Genomic DNA, 16,825 nt, shown 5'->3' with positions numbered 1-16,825 from the left:
AACAAATTCAGAATCTTCGGGTAATACTCCTGTGGCTTTTCTTCCGTATATTCGAAGTGTCACTGATAGGATTGGCAAAATTCTTCGCAAAGAAGGTATCAGGACTACTTTTCGACCACCCAAGAAAATCTCACAATATCTACCCTCTCCTAAGGACCCATTACCGCCCCTATCTTCCTGTGGTGTCTATTCTATTCCTTGTTCATGTGGACAAGTGTATATTGGTGAAACTGGTCGTTCCGTCAAAACTCGGATTCAAGAGCATCAAAGATGCATTCGATCAGGTCTTTTCCCCCATTCTGCAGTTGCAGAACACTGCCAAGAAACCGGTCATTCCATATTGTTCGAAAAAACTCATATTATTTCTAAGAGCCCCTTCTTTTATTCCAGGAAAATCCGCGAATCTCTAGAGATCCGAAAAAATCCACATAATATCAATCGAGAGGAAGGATACTACTTGTCTCCCATCTGGAATCCCAGTCTAGAGCCGCCGTCCGGTCCCGCTACCACGATGCAGCCACATGATTGGCCAGCGCGCGCTTCTTGACGTTCGCGCCACGGAGTGTGCCGATACGTCCCGACACGACAGGTCACCGCGACTATAAATAGAGCGGTAGCGGAGTAATCGTCGGATTCACTCCCTGCCTCTCGACGCGTTAGTGTTCTGAGCTGTTGGACGTGAATCCCTGTCCTGGCATTTGGTTTTCACCTCTGGCTGCGTTGAGTAGTTGAGTTACTGTGACCAAATGCCCATCTTGGTAGTTAGTATTCGCCTCTGGTTGCGTTGAGTAACTGAGTTACCGTTGCTAACTACCCATCTTCCTGTCTTTTGTCTCTTTTTTCTTTTTTGTTCTTCTGAAGAAGCTACATACAATTGTAGCGAAACGTCGAGATGAAGCCACTTTTGGGTCACTCACAAATGACACGGTCCAAACCCGGAAGACGAATAAACTATAATATTTACGTATGTTTTATAGTTTTCGAAAATACCTTTGATAGAGTACCACATACATTATTTTTTTAATGCTTAGACTCAGTTGGTCTGGACACGTATGATATTAGATTGCTTAAAAATCTTTACTACAATCAGACCGCTTGTGTTAAGGTGGAAAAAGAGGTTTCAGCTAAAGTTTCTATTAAGCGTGGTGTCAGACAGGAATGTGTTATGTCACTGATGTTGTTTAATGCCTACACTGAACCAGTTTTTGAAACAGCGTTAAATAATCGCCGCGAAGGTGTTAAGATCGGTGGTGAAATTATTAACAACGTCAGATACGCCGATGACATCGCAATAATGGCAGAGAGTCTAGAAGATCTTCAACCCTGTTGAATGCTGTAAACAACGAATGCACTGAAAAGAGCTTAACAATCAACGCAAAAAAAACAAAATGTATGGTGGTCGGATGAATTAATATCGAAGTGCTAAGATTAGATAACAAAATCCTGGAAAGAGTGGAACACTTTAGATATCTGGGTAGCTGGATTGACTGCAGGGTTGAAAGTGACGAGGAAATTTCGACCAGAATATAACTCGCACGGAAAAACTTTATTAACGAACTTTCTGTATTATGCAGTAGAAGTCTGTCGGTGACCACACGTCTAAGAGTATTGAAGTGCTACGTCTGGTCTACTTTGTTGTATGGATGTGAAACCTGGACAACAAAAATAAAAAATCTCAACAAATTAGAAGCGTTTGAGTTATGGTGTTACCGTCGCATGCTCAGAATCCAGTGGACAGCACACATATTTAACGAACGCGTACTAGAGACCGTGCACAAGGAGCGAGAATTGATCAACATCATCAAAATGAGAAAGAAATACTTCGGTCATATAATGAGGGGACCAAAATATCGCTTACTCCGGTTAATCATTCAGGGTAAAATCGAAGGAAAACATTGGGTCGGAAGAAAACAACTGTCCTGGCTGCGTAACATTAGACAATGGGCAGGTCGAACGACCGAGGAACTGTTTCATCTAGCTGCCGACCGAGAATCATTTAGAAGAAGAAGAAATATACACAAACACACGAAGAATAAACATTCTATACTGGCAACAGAACGTTAAGATCTAGTGTACAACAGCATTACCATTAGAGAGGTTTTGAAAGGGCATTAGACAAAAGTCATAGGTAAATGAATAACTATTAAAAAGATGGTAATCAAGAAGATATTCTGTTGCCTCTAATCTCTAATAATAAAAACGAAATTGATTCTTCTTATTTCTGTGCCATGCTCGATTATTGTACGTTGTCTATCATTTTTTTTATATATTTATTTTTTTAATGTCTTCCGAACCACGGGGTTATAGACGACAACATTAGAAAATACATACTAAAACAAAGAAAGGTTATAATATTAATTATATACTAACACGAAAAAAGATTCATGTATGTAATTTGTGATACAAACTAAATTTTAATTTAAATATCTTTTATGCCTATAGTCGTTAAAAACTTTATAATGTTGTTTAGATGATTATTGTTTCTAACAAGTTCGCCTATGCCACTGGGAAGGTTAGGTTAACTTATCTTTTCCTGAAAAATTTGACATTTGCTTAAAATATATTTTGGTATGACACTGGTTGCAATATAGGGGAATGTCTCTTGTGATTCGGTAAAGATGTGTATGGCGGGTGTGACCAAGTTGGAGTCGAATAAAGATGACTTTTTTTTCTTGGTAACAAAAAAACTTGATGTTGGAAAACATTGTTTTTAATTTGCTTACTGTGGCTTTCGAGGATCAAATTGGTTATATTATTTTTTTGTCTTCACTCTGAAAAGGGATGCACATGATTTCTTAAACCATTTCCTCAGGTTTCTAAACTATGCTGTTCTTCTTTAAACAGACCCTTTTTCTACCCCTATCTTGCAACTTATTATTAAGGAAAGAATTTTGTTTTCTCTGGATAGTGCATGACATTGCCAAAATATTCCAGTTTACTATTTTTTCTGTTCTGGTTACTTCATACTTTTTCCTATTCCCATATCCAGCAAAACAACTTCACGGCGAACTCTATCTACCCAACATTCGCAAAATTTTCTTATACACATAGATTACAAAGGTTCTTCCACTTTTCTGGGAAGTGTATTTGTTACGGTCCTACTTTTAACACCATATAAACAGTAGAAAATACATAACATCTTAAAATCTAATTTCTATTTTTAACGTCGTTTTATTTCCACATAAGACTTCCTTTATTTTGAAAAATGCAGCATTGGCCTTCTCTACACCAATTCTAATTTCACTACTCATGTCACTGTTCTCATTTAGATTACAAACAAAGTAAATAATACTGTTTCCTTTAAGTTGTACTTCATAGGCTGTTACCACTTCCAGTTGTATTATTGTTTTATTAATGATCACCACTTTTGTCTTTGTGGGGGTTAGCTTCAGTCTATATCAATCCCATCCTGTCAAGATATACGATGCTTTAGTAGCTATTTGCAGTTACTATTATGTCGTACGTATACCTCAAATTTTCAATATTGACACCATTTATTTTAATGCCATCATATCCAATACTTTATTTCAAATTAAATCAAACAAGAATAGATTTTAAAGATCTTAAATATTACTGGAGATAAAATAAAGTCCTGTCTTATTCTTCTTCATATTTGCATTTTTTATAATTATTCCGGCCAATCCATAGGTCTTTGTTATGAATACTTACTTGCTAAAGGAGGGTTATTATTTTCGTACGTTCTACACAATCAAAGGCCTTTTTAAAGTCAATAAAACACTTTAGTCAATAAAATCGGACAACCGACATTTCTATACTATAACTGGAATACTAAATAGTGCCTCTATGGTTACATGGTTATTACGGAATAAATTCTATCACAAGGTATTATTCTATTTTTGGTACCTCCTTAAAGCGCAAAATTCTAGGAAAAATTAAAATACGTTATTCAGCAAGCTGATAAGTTTCATACTCTTTGGTCTTAAGTTAAGCAGTAACAATTTTTACATCAGTTTTTTAAGATCTTCTACTTTACTTTACGCTTTCGGTGCATACACTTTTTACTAAATTTATGTTTCTTCATTTCGCGTTTAACTAAGTCAATATTGTAACGTAGATTGCATAAAAATTTATATTTAAGGCCAGTTCGCTCATTGTCGAAGAGAGGTGGGCGTGGTTCTTTCAACCATATAGGTAGATAGAAACTGTGTTTTATTTCTCAAGTTCTCAAAAATTAAAATTTATTGCTGGGCACCACCCCCTGTTTATTCTCGAAGGGGGACGAGAAGAAAAAAAATAAGAATTTAGAGAAAGTTTTACAACAAAACTATACTTTTATTTCTTTGTAATGAACAAAAAACATTATTAAATGATCTTACGGTAAAAGTTACGTCATTCCAGAAAGATATTAAAATACCAACTTATGTTTACATTATTCGGTTACCATGAGAAGTGTTTATACAAAACTAATTTTAAAATCGTATAAGTAATCAAATGTTCTATACCACGATGTTAAACTAAGAATTAGTAGAAGAAAGTAAATTTATGTATTATCCTAAATTTCGAAATTCGTTTACATTAAAAAAAATATAGTTATTTATTAACTAAGAATATCTATTATAATTTTAGATAAAAATAAAACACTTCACTATTTTTTAAGTTCATATAAATATTCGTCGCTTGCTCAATAGAGAATATAAATATGAAATTTCGTACAACCTGATTTATCCAACTGCTGGTGGATATGAAGACAGGGATATGCTTTGTTTATTTTCACCCTCTGAGTATTTGATTGGATTAAAACATTAAGTAGGAGTCCATTTATACCATAAAGAAATATTGGGCAAAGTTTAGAATACCATACTTATATTACTTCGGGTCAAATAAACATATTCAACAATCTCTAGCCTCACCGATAAGGGTTTCTATAAGAGACCACAAAAACAGAATCACGTCTTTAAGGTTTGGCGTTTTAAGAGATAAAAAAAAGACGCTATACCTTTTCCGCTGAAAATTGAGACGAGTGACAAGTTAATGAACGTTCTCATCTAACGGATATATTTGGAATTACAGTAGAATCCTAGAGTTAATTAAAAGTACTTGGCAGATAGATGGCGGGAGCAATTTTATTTAATTACAGTTTCAATTTTCTAAAACTTTTGAAACGGTTACACTGCCCTCCCCACGATTTCAACTGGGTACCAGCGTGGAATTGGACTAGGCATGGTGGCACACCATACTAACCTTCAAAAGTGGAAATAGATATACCGAGAGGTACTACAAACAGAATAGGCAAATGTAGGCACATGTTACTACAATCCAGACTCGAAAAGCTTTCGTGCAAGATTAAAGATTTCAAAACAACACGAAGCAATATCAATAGACTATTTATGATTCAACTAAAGAAAAATGTAAACAAAGAAAGCAATCGCATTCTCATTCTCAAAATGCATAGGGTATTTCACCTATGACCAATATTATGAACAAAGTGGAATAAAACAAAACATATATACAAATCATTATTTGAGGCCAAATGCTCTCATTCAGTCGAAATAACATAATCAAGATATTGTCATTTGAAATTTCATAAACGATATAAAGCAAAACATATTAGTGTTATCACGAAGATACAAAATAGATAATTCACTGCGTAAATGTTAGGAGACATAGGACTCACGCTAACATTACAAGACAAACACAAATGTGTTTACAGATACACCATACAACACAATAACTATTCAATATAACTTCTGAAAATTTTTAAAGCTGAATATATAAGGCACGGTCCTAGTAGCTAGTTTTAAGCAAAATCAAGTTTATTTTGTGCATTTTAAAAAAATGTATTAACCTTTAAGTGGTCGCTAGGATATTTTTTACACAATTTGTCGCTTGGCATACTTTGTACACCAGACAAAAATAAGGAGGTATATAAGTTAACACTCTACATTTCTTAAATACATAAAAATAAATAAACACATACCTAGTTCATGTAAAAAATAAAATAAAGTAAAAAATACAAAAATTAAAAAGAATTCTTAGATGTACATAAGAAGATATAAAAAGGAAATTCATTATAAGGAGTTTCTGTTTGATTTTCATGATGTTATCATTTTTAGCAAATGTGTGTGATGACCACATACTCTTTACATGCTGGTTTACTGCATCTTTGGCACTTTATTGTGGTCACTTAATTTTTTTTCGATCGCACTAGGTACACCTTCCTCTTGTTGTTTTGGGTAGTTTTATAGTCTCTGTCTCGGAACTCTTATATGAAGGTAAATAATTTTTTTTACCAACAGATAGGTTGGTAATATTTTTCTGCTGTTGCAAATGGGGTGTTATTAGAGAAACCGCTAAATTATTTAAGAAATGTCTGTGAATTAGAGCCTTATCGCAATTAGTGGTGGTCAATAAAATATTTGAATTTATTCCTGCAATATTTATAAGCTGATAAAATATACCAATACCGACATTTATCCATTGTTCATTTAGTGACTTACTATTCAACATGTATTGCAAACCACTTTTACGAAGTTCACGAACCTAAATAATTGCAATTTGCTTAGAACAATTTCGTTTAACCAATTGATCTGTTTAAAACTCTTAAAAAATAATAAAATAAGTTTATTATATATGCATAACACCAAATCTTAGGACATTTAATATTCTTTTGCTGCTTTTTTTAAACCTATTTTCGACAAGTAACATCAATTGTCCATACAGTTCAGCGCTAGCATGTCCACTTGACCTGCCTTAGATTGTTGGTACAAGTCCCATGCAAGGAAGTGTTTTTTATTGAATGATTATTAATAATTTTTAAAATAATTTAAAACATAGTTTCCATTAAAACTGGCTTATAAATCAATAGAATAGTAACGACTATTGGATAATAGTTAACTACAAAATTATATAATACAATATACTGCAACTATATATTTTCAAAAATAATTTGTAAATTATTTCATATCAAAAATGGTTAATTCCTAATGGTCACGACTAGCGAATAATACCACAACTACAGAAATGGTGTGACGACAGGGATGTGTTGGCATGACCGGCGCGGAGGGCAGGGGCGTGGTATGACGTCAGTGGTCAAAGGTCACAGTGCGATGAAGTGGCTTACTCTTTACTACTACCGTCTAGTTCGTTTTTGGACAGTGTAATTGCTGCACATTTGGTCGACTAGATTGATTTCCCCATTTAGTTTTATTGTAGAATAGTACTATGTCTGGTGTGCCCAACTTATCATCTAAGGAATTCATCAGCGTGTTGCGTAGAAAGTAATATGACAGCCTTATTCCGTTTTCCACTGTAAGAAACAAGGGTGGTTTCTATCTAAAATGCAAATATTGAGGAGTGTATAGTTCTAGTTTTGCTTGGTTGTAATTCCGGTAGTATTTCCCTTTTATTTTTTTTTTCAGTACCAACCACAGTAATTTTTCCATTTAGCTCTTGAGACAAGAGTTTGGCTTACCAATTATCTGTGGTCAAGTTTCTTTTAAAATGTTTCAAGAGGTCGACCAATCTGAGTACAATATATGTTGCAGTATTTGATAGAATATATCTTCCTTCGAGCTGCTTGCCACAGTAAATTTCTTAAATTTCTAAATTTGAAACATAAAAAATCTTTTAATCACACAGTGAAAATATTTTTATCTCATATTGGTTGGGCTTGTTAGGCAAATATTGTACAAAACTACAACGACCATGGTATGGAACTAACATTTCGTCAATTGTAATACGTTCACCTGGGCAGAATATTTTTCGACACTTGTATGTGAATTTGTCTTTAATTTCTCGCACTGCCGCTAATTTAACTGTTTGATTGCGTTTTTTACGACTTGTTTTGTCGTCGAACCTAAGTTCTCCAAGGACAAACAGAGAAAGTTTATATCCTATTCTGCCGGAAAGGTTTGGATTTCTCTGCCATTAGTTGCTCACATGTCTTTAAAATAAGTATGGCTTTAGTCAACAGAGTGTTTTTCCAAATGACTATGAATTTTGCTTAATTATTGAATAACACCAATGCAACCCACGATCAGCAATTAATATTTAACTATAAAGAAAAGTGTAATATGATGACAAGTTTGAATTTGATCTACTTTGTCGATAACGGTGTCGTTTACAAATATATTTTTAAATAGCATGAATCTTTTTCAATGATTGTGTGGATTTAGGAAATACATTACTAAACAAATTTTTAAACTGTGTATAAAGGAGAATAGAATTATTATGGCACATGATACTCCTTATTTTTCAAATAATATGTTCTTGTAAAGGCATAACTTTGATTATTGGGTAAATCTACATTATAAGATACGTCAGAAGAAATTAAAAAAAAAGTTAACATATAATAACTTCACTGTTTACATAAATATTCTGTACTCGTACTATTGCAATAAAATATTAAAACCAATAAACCATAACTTGTTGAGCGGTGCTGACTGAAACAGAGCAGTAAAATGTTATGCATAAAGGTAGTGTAAAATGTATCGCCGCTTATCTGGTCCGCTAGTAATAAAGTTACCAGCATTTAATTGCAAAGCGGTCTTCTTAGGTGGAAAATACTTTAGAAATATGTGTGGTTGGAGGATACAGGAGCGGCCTTGCCTATTTAACATCTGGATGTAAAGGTATGATGATTAAAATAAAAATGGCGTACTTTGTACGCCCTTATCAACCACTTAAGGGTTAATAATTTGCAAAAACTTAATTTTTGAAGCCATTTTTGGAGTAACTGAGCAACAAATTAACAAAAATAACTTCACAAACTCTCATTTTAAAATATTTTCTATTTTTTTTTTTCATTAAAATTGTGTCACTTTTCCATACAATTTACTATAATTTATCGGTCTTCACCTTTAATATTTAAAATCATACAACGACCTTACATTGTTGATAAATAAAAAATGACGTTTAGTTTTCTGCATATTTTGTTTATTACATATTGTTATCGCCAAATTTATCAATGACGGTTGTCGGGTACCTGAATTAAAGAATGTAACGGGAAAAACCTTAGTTTTTATACCAATTTAAGTATATTTAAAAAAACACTTTTTATTGCATAATTTATAAAAATTTCTATTTTTAGCTAATGAGGTAAAAGACTGTTACAAAAAATTGGAGGGAAGTAGAGTCGGTAATACATATATGCAATGTCTTCAACAAGCTGCGGCAGGAGTAGACATAGTCGAAATTCCTCATAGTAAGGCTGAAGCATGTCGGTAAGTTAGAATGTAAAATTACCAAAAATAAAAATTTAATAAAAACTAAAATACCGATGAGTGAGATCAGTATTTACCCCGGTTCTCGCAATTTATGCTTAATATCTTAAGTGACTATTTTTAAACACAATGAAGGTGTTTCTAATAAACCAAAATACAATTTATTTATTCAATACACATGACACAAAATTATTATTTTGTTCTTCACGCATATCGCTCACTGGATGCAATAATGGCACATCTAATAAATTGGACTTTGTAGAAAATAAAAGTTTTGTAATTTAAAAATACTAGATTGAGATTTACGTGAATATCTTTATGTCAGTTCTGTACATTTAAAAAAAACTGACTTCATAAGTTTCTAGTATAGTGAATAAAAACAAAAAACTAAGACTATAACCATAAAAGAAAAATACATTTTTGTATAACTAAATCAACCCTTTAAAATATCCACAAGGAAACTAAGTTCCTGTAGCTGGCTGTATACCATGTATCACAAAAAATTTAAGTAAGAATCTTTTAAAAAAGGTATATAAATAATAATTAAAAACGCAAACGGGATATGTCATGAAGACAAAACATTTTTGGAAACCATGTTTCATCATCAGTGTCTAGGTGTACATGTTTTGTCCCAGTAAATATCAGGGTAACAACCAATTAAACTTGATCTGTTACAACTTGGTTTACATAATTTGGTATTATATTTTACGATGTTGAAGTTACCAGTGGATATGATAACATAGTGACGTATGACTCCACAACTCAGTTGCTATCATCAAGTCCTCGTAGACACTTCGTCTCAGGACCTGCAACTTCATGTGACGTCATACGTCGCCATGTTATCATATCCACTGGTAACTTTAACATCGTAAAATATAATACCAAATAATGTAAACCAAATTGTAACAGATAAATTTTAACGGGTTTTTTCCCTGATATTTAGTGGCTCAATGGATCCCTCCTGAAAGAAGAAAGAGAGGACGACCACGGAGAAGTTGGCGCAACGATATTGATGAAGCAATGGCGGCAAGAGACTTAGAAGAGGCAACTGCATATGACAGAAAAAGATGGAAATAGGGGGCGGAGAAGCGGCGACAGCCGTAATAAATCCGTTATTATTATATATTATTTTTCCCTGATATTTAGTGGCTCAAAACATGTACACCTAGACACTGATGATGGAACATGGTTTCCGAAAACCTTTTGTCTTCATGACATAGCCCGTTTGGGTTTTTAATTTATATAGCTTTTATAAAGGATTTTTACTTTAATTCCTTTAAAATATGCTCTTAACTTATTTTAAACACACTGTTACAGCTTTTAAGTATGCCACAATACATTAAAATTATAGTTTGCAAAAAACTAAGGTAATAAAACAAACACAATATAAAAACAGTGCATTATTCTCCTGATTAAATAGGAAAAATCTTAACACAAACAAGGCAAAGTTTGTTGCGGTTGATTATTATTCTTCATAAGGTTTGAGGCTGTTGTAAAAATGAGCATGGCACCTTTTAATAGCATTGGTCCGCAATAATTCCATTGGGTCTTTATATTTTTCTTTAGGTATCTCTAGAAGCGGTTTGTAAGCACATTCTAATTTTATGTTTCTATAATTCAGAGAGGTAGTGTTGTTTGTTCGCAAATTTTTTCTTGGTTTAATAATTACAGTTCTATATTCAGACAGAATGACGTCTTATAGTAAAATTGGTCCAAATTATCTCTTTCAACGTTAAACACGCATGCTTCACTATACTTTACAGTATCATTTAAAGAGTCTTTGATAAAATTAAAGGAAATTTGCAAAGTTAACTGTTTTATATCAACAAAGTCATCGTTACTCATTTCCACTACTGTAAAAGGTTGTTTGGTTTTCCTTTCCGTTTGCACTAATATTACGAACTGTTTTGATGTTAAAATTGGCCTTGATCTAAGACTACTTTTTATATTTTTTTCTATGAGGTAGTGGATATTGTCTCCTTAATTTTGCGTATGTCGAGTAACCAGGTACTTATGAGTAATTGATTTTATTTTACTGTAATTCTAATTCATAAAAGTAAGCTGCTAGTAAAAATTTGTTTTTCTGCTGTCCCGAACAATTATCTGAATAAAATACAATTTTAAAATTATTTCCCTCATATTCTTCGAATTTTCGTTGCATATATTTTAAGAGACACGACCCTATTTCATTAGGTCCACGTTTTCCCTGTCCTTTATGACACATAAAACAATAAACCGAGCCCTGCCATTTACTGGCCAGGTCGCAAACTGTAAAATTGTACATAGAAAATTTTGACTTTTAATAAAACGTGGACACATCAGCTTTTGAAAGCGGAAATATAGCTTCTAAATTCAAACAGGTCACCTTCTAAAATTCAGATATTTTATCCTTGTCCGCTTGCTTCTCTGCCCTGCTTATTTTTTTTTTCGTGTTCCTTTAATATACGTTATATATATGTTATTCAGAATGTGCTCTTGTATAGTGACTTTTGATTTTCGGATTTGATTCAATATCACGAATATCAATTTTGGCGCCAGACTTACTTTTTTGCTTTCTATGTCTTCCTCTTTGTGGCGTACAAAACCGAATCTATATAAAAAAAGTTACAAAATGTACCACATATAAATCTGAAGTATAGTCTGACGTATATTAGACAATAAACCACCAACTCACCAATAGGTTTACTATAGTGAAGTCGTTTTACCCTGTCGTATTTCGGATTAACGCCCGAAAAATAATTTATGACTCTAGTTACAGCCACTCTGTTATGCTTTCCCTTTTCTTCCTGCTTTGTGGTATCGAACCTCCTACTGGTCGGCTGTAGTACTTGAGGATTCCGAAAACAAGAATTCCGAATTTGCCAAACAATTTGTGTTTCTTGACGAAACATGGATTTTTGCTAAAGGAAATAATACCAAATCATCCTGGCAAGATCATTCTACCAAATGCTATTTGAGTCCTAGTGCGAGTAATGGCAAAAGATATATTATATTGCATGCAGACAATATGAAAGGTTTTATATCCAATGCTAGATTTATATTTTTTTCGACAAAAAAAACTGATGATTACCACGGAAATATGGACGCCGATATTTTTGAACATTGGTTTAAGGAAAAATTATTAAAAAATCTGGAAAATACGTCATTAATAGTCTTAGACAATGCTTCGTCTCACACCAGAGAGGAGGAAAAGTTTCCCATAAGCAGCTGGAAAAAAGAAGACTTAAGAAAGTGGCTGTCGGAGAAAAATATAGAACACTTACATCTAGTTTTATTAGCTGAATTATTAAATAAGTTCAAAGAACATATTACTCAGAAAAAATTTGTTGTTGACCAAATGGCACTGAAATATAATCATGAGGTCCTTAGACTACCACCATATCACTGCCAGTACAATCCAACTGAATTGATGTGGGGCATCACTAAAAACTACTATGATAAACATGCATGTAAGACCACTGACGAAGCCAGCGTTTTACAACTTTGGCAAGATGCACTAAACCAAGTTAATGAGGAACAATGGCGGAAATGTATTCAGCATACTGAAAAAAAAAATTTTAGAGTGATATGAAATAGAACAAGTTATTGATGAAGTAAGACCTTTAATTATTCGTAATAATGAAGATTCAGATGAATCGGATAGCGAGTCAGATAGTGATGATACCTGTCCATAGATTAAGACGTAGATAGAAAAATTAACACAAAAGGGTACCAACCACCATAAATACACAAAAAAAAATAAAACAAAAACCGCATGCAGAAGTGAGCCAGAGGCATGCCGCACGATTCTCTTAAATCCAAGCACCAAAAAAATTAGCTTAGCAAGTAAGGTAGATTAAGGACATGACTGGACGAATAACTGGGTATTAGACGACGGATGAAAGGATTCGATGCTTGCTCGCTCTCGACTGTACTTGGTGCAGAAAAGGCAAAGCAAGTATCGGCACACACAACCATCATTAGATCCCAGAACAATTGCTTTGACCGGTAGTGATAAGGCCAAATGGGCTAACCTACCTCGGTGGGTTTGGGAAGGTGTGTGTGGGAAGTAGAAATAAGGCTTTGTTTTATATAGTGTTACTATAATAAATATCATGGCCTATAAAACTGTAAATATATTATGACTAATTATGTCTTTGTTCTAGTCATTTCGGCGTTTGTTTACCAGAAATCAATAGACCCGAATTATGATGAGTCATCCACGACTCAAGGGTTCCAAGCAGTTGAAAAACTAGTTTTAGCCGAAGACCGCCTTCGCCAAAATGGCCTTAGTAAACTGTGATTTAATTGTTACGGCAATTATGTTAGAGCCATAACAAATTTCGTTAAAAACTAATGCAAAATTGGCATCCGGTGGGTCTTTTCCAAGTACAACTTAGCTTCCATACCTACAATTAACTATCAAAACCTTAATTGTTTGAACTTAAAAAAATAACTTTGCAAAATTGTTTTATCTTAATAAATAAAAAAATTATAGCAATATTAAACGTTAAAAATGGTACTAAAAAGTTGTGAACTAATCTGTTTATAAGAGATTTCAACAATATTAAGGTATAAACTTGGCTAATGAATCTGACTAATGAAAGTTATAAAACAACTCACAGCCAACATTTTAAGGTTTGTTAAGGATAAATGTTTCTGTGTCAATTTTTAACAAAGATATGGAACTTTTAATAACGCGGTCTAACGCGGTCAGCTCGCGGTGATTGCGGACACGCATAAACTGGGCACTTAAGTAAATTTTCAGTATCTCTACAAAAAACTAATCAAATTGTAAAAAAATATTAAAAATTAAAATGTTTTTTTTAAATTTGTCTATAACTTTCAATAGCCAAACTGTCAATATTTACGGCTCATTTAAAAATTTTTTAAACAAATTATTTCACCACTTTTTAATTAACGAAAATTTCAACTAAAAATTATGTTTTAATATTTTTATTCATAAGTATAAAGTAACATACATCTTTAAATTTATATGTATTTTACGTATGTATTGGTTTTTATGCGTTGCGAGCCTCAGAGTGCGCCTCAGAGCCCGTTATTAAAAGTTTCATATCTTGGTCAAAAATTACCAAAAACACCCAAGCAAGAAAAGCAATTCCCCTTCTCAATAGTATCCTTTGGGATCAATCAATCTCTAATAATAACAAGCACAAGATACATAACACAATCATTAAAAGTATAATTATGTACAGTAGTAAATTTTGGCAAATAAAGCAAAGATACAAGAGAAAACTTGAGGCAACGGAAATGGATTTCTGGAGACGTTCAGCTGGAAAATCTAGACTAGAAAGAGTAACGAACAACAGAATAAAAGAAATTATGAAAGTAAAATATACAATAGTAGACGATATTGGTACCCAACAACTCAGATGGTACGGTCATGTACAGAGAATGTCTGAAGAACGTCTCCCAAAAGAAGTCCTAATGTGGACCCCTCATGGTGGAAAAAAAGAGGAAGATGAAGAGTCTGGTACTCTTGAAATAACTAATCTGCGCTTCAAAAAAACATAAAAAGACGTCAAGGTACCAAGTAGGCATAAAAGTACATACTCTTACCATCATGGCTCTTAAAGTAAGAGTTGTTGCGGATAATTAAAAATACGAAGGGTTGTTTCTAGTAGTAATATAATAAAAAATAAACTCGTTTGGTAATTAAAAAATACCAATGACAATATAAAATGAATTTCAATAAATATTATTACATCACTTAATTGCTGATACGGAAATAAAACTAAAATAACAAGAAAGGCTATTTCAAAAGACAGGTTGACATCAACAGTTCACAAATCTAAACACCCAGATAAAAAAACCAAGAATTAGGTACTTTTTAAGAAGATTAGGAAGTTAGTACAGGATATCAGCGAAGACAAAAAGTATTTACAATACAAAATTCACCGAAGATATGCAAACATTTACAAAGCAAATGAAATAAATTGCCGTGGAACAAAATAAATTATGAAAATTATTTAAAAGGGAACTAAGTGAAAAACGCATAAAAACTTTAGGTGAGATAGAATTTATAAAAAGATTATAAAGTTTAAATTAATTCGTTTAAAGTTAATAAAAAGTAAAGGAAAATATTGTTGTCAATTGGTATCTGATATCTCACGTTTTCCTGTCATTAATGTATAATTATTTTTACGTGGGCGTATCGTTGGTGTTTTTGAAAAATGTCATGTGAAGATATGGTATAATAGCTCAAAGGGGTCTTCCTTAGTGCCTAATTACCTAAGTGACCAGGATTTTCTTTGATTGCACAGGTTGGATATAGATCAAACTTGATCGTAGAATATTTTTGATAGGGTGTACCCTTGAACGATATTTAGGATATATCTTGCGCTTATTTTTATGTTTAAGTAGACCACACTTGTTAAGATTTGGTGTATTGACACAATTCTGTTGGCTTCTCTTATTTTTTCTATCTTATTTGTTAAAATGTAAGCAAAATTATTTCCAGGGGAAGGTTTAATAACTTCATTTTGTTTTTCAGGGTTATGACTAAAGTTGCTAAATGTCTTCCAAAGATGTTTTCTGAAAAATGTGACACGTCCGACAACTTAAATAAATTCATAAAAGTTTACGAAGAAGCAATAGTTGGTCCATGCGCGTCTTAAAAACATTTTTTTTTATTATACTAAACTAAATAAAAAAATTACTGAGTATCTATATTTGTGTTTCAAACTACCTGTATTATAATTTTAAATGATAATATAAAAATAAGGCGACGTTTCCATATTTATATCCGCTATAACCTAATCTCATGACATGAGCTTACAAATAACTTCATGAAGAATTTAAACATATTCTTTTAAATGTGTTAACCTTAACTGATATGGCAAGAAAAAAATACATATAAGGTATGGCTGGATCATATTTCAGCTTTGGATTTTTTGTGTAAATAAACAAAAAATTAAGCAAATTATAATAAAAAAGTATTATATTATTGATTATAACACTGCATAAACCAAAAAATCCTATATCACTTACTGCTAGAAAGAAGTATATGGGGTTGACTTAAAAAACCAAGTAAAAAATCTCAAAAAATAACGAAAAAACACACGTGTATTTTCAAAAAAAATAATTTCTTATTAAATAATGTTTAAATAAAGGATCAAAAACCAAATGAGAAATATTTAATTATATACAAAAAATTTAACAAACAAGTATGAACATTATTAAACTGTTTATTCGGGCTGTTGGGCCGTTGTCTTCTGTTGAGATTTGTTCTCGACGTTTCGCCAACACTAGGGGTTGGCATCTTCTGGAGATGTTGATGCTTCGCTTGTAAGCAGAAACTGACGACGCGTTGTACTACGGAGGCAATATTTATAATTCCCACTCGCCTCCCCTCCACTGGTTTCGGCTTGAGGGGGCGTGTCGTTGTTTATAGTAGCTTTTCTATCTCCGTGTTTGGCGGGAAGGGCGTTTGTGGATTTTAATACTGGTATCCATGTTTTGTTGATTTTTAGTCCTTCTTCTATCCTATTGAAATTGTTTGGGTGCTTGTATATTTCCACCGCTTCCCGATATAACCGTGGGTAGTACTGTGAAGTTTTGTCCAGCATCTGTGTTTCTTCAAATAGTATTCGATGTTCTCCGCTTCCCAAAGCGTGTTCGGCAACGGCAGATTTGTCGATATG

General features: G+C 32.9%; 1 protein-coding gene across 1 annotated transcript in view; it reads left to right on the top strand.

Moving 5' to 3' along the window:
- The window catches only part of LOC140438333 (uncharacterized), a 42,005-nt gene extending 26,154 nt beyond the window's left edge, over positions 1 to 15,851 (top strand). Inside the window, exons 5-6 of the mRNA XM_072528013.1 lie at positions 9,050 to 9,182; positions 15,676 to 15,851. Coding sequence (XP_072384114.1) covers positions 9,050 to 9,182; positions 15,676 to 15,799 — 257 coding nt within the window. The 3' untranslated portion in view covers positions 15,800 to 15,851. The remainder of the gene's footprint in view (positions 1 to 9,049; positions 9,183 to 15,675) is intronic.
- The last annotated feature ends 974 nt before the right edge of the window (positions 15,852 to 16,825 follow it).

Source organism: Diabrotica undecimpunctata, chromosome 4 (genome assembly GCF_040954645.1).
Source record: "Diabrotica undecimpunctata isolate CICGRU chromosome 4, icDiaUnde3, whole genome shotgun sequence".
NCBI classification, from domain to species: Eukaryota; Metazoa; Arthropoda; class Insecta; order Coleoptera; family Chrysomelidae; genus Diabrotica; species Diabrotica undecimpunctata.
Note: the sequence above shows the minus strand (reverse complement) of the source record. Positions and strands in the feature narration are given on the sequence as shown.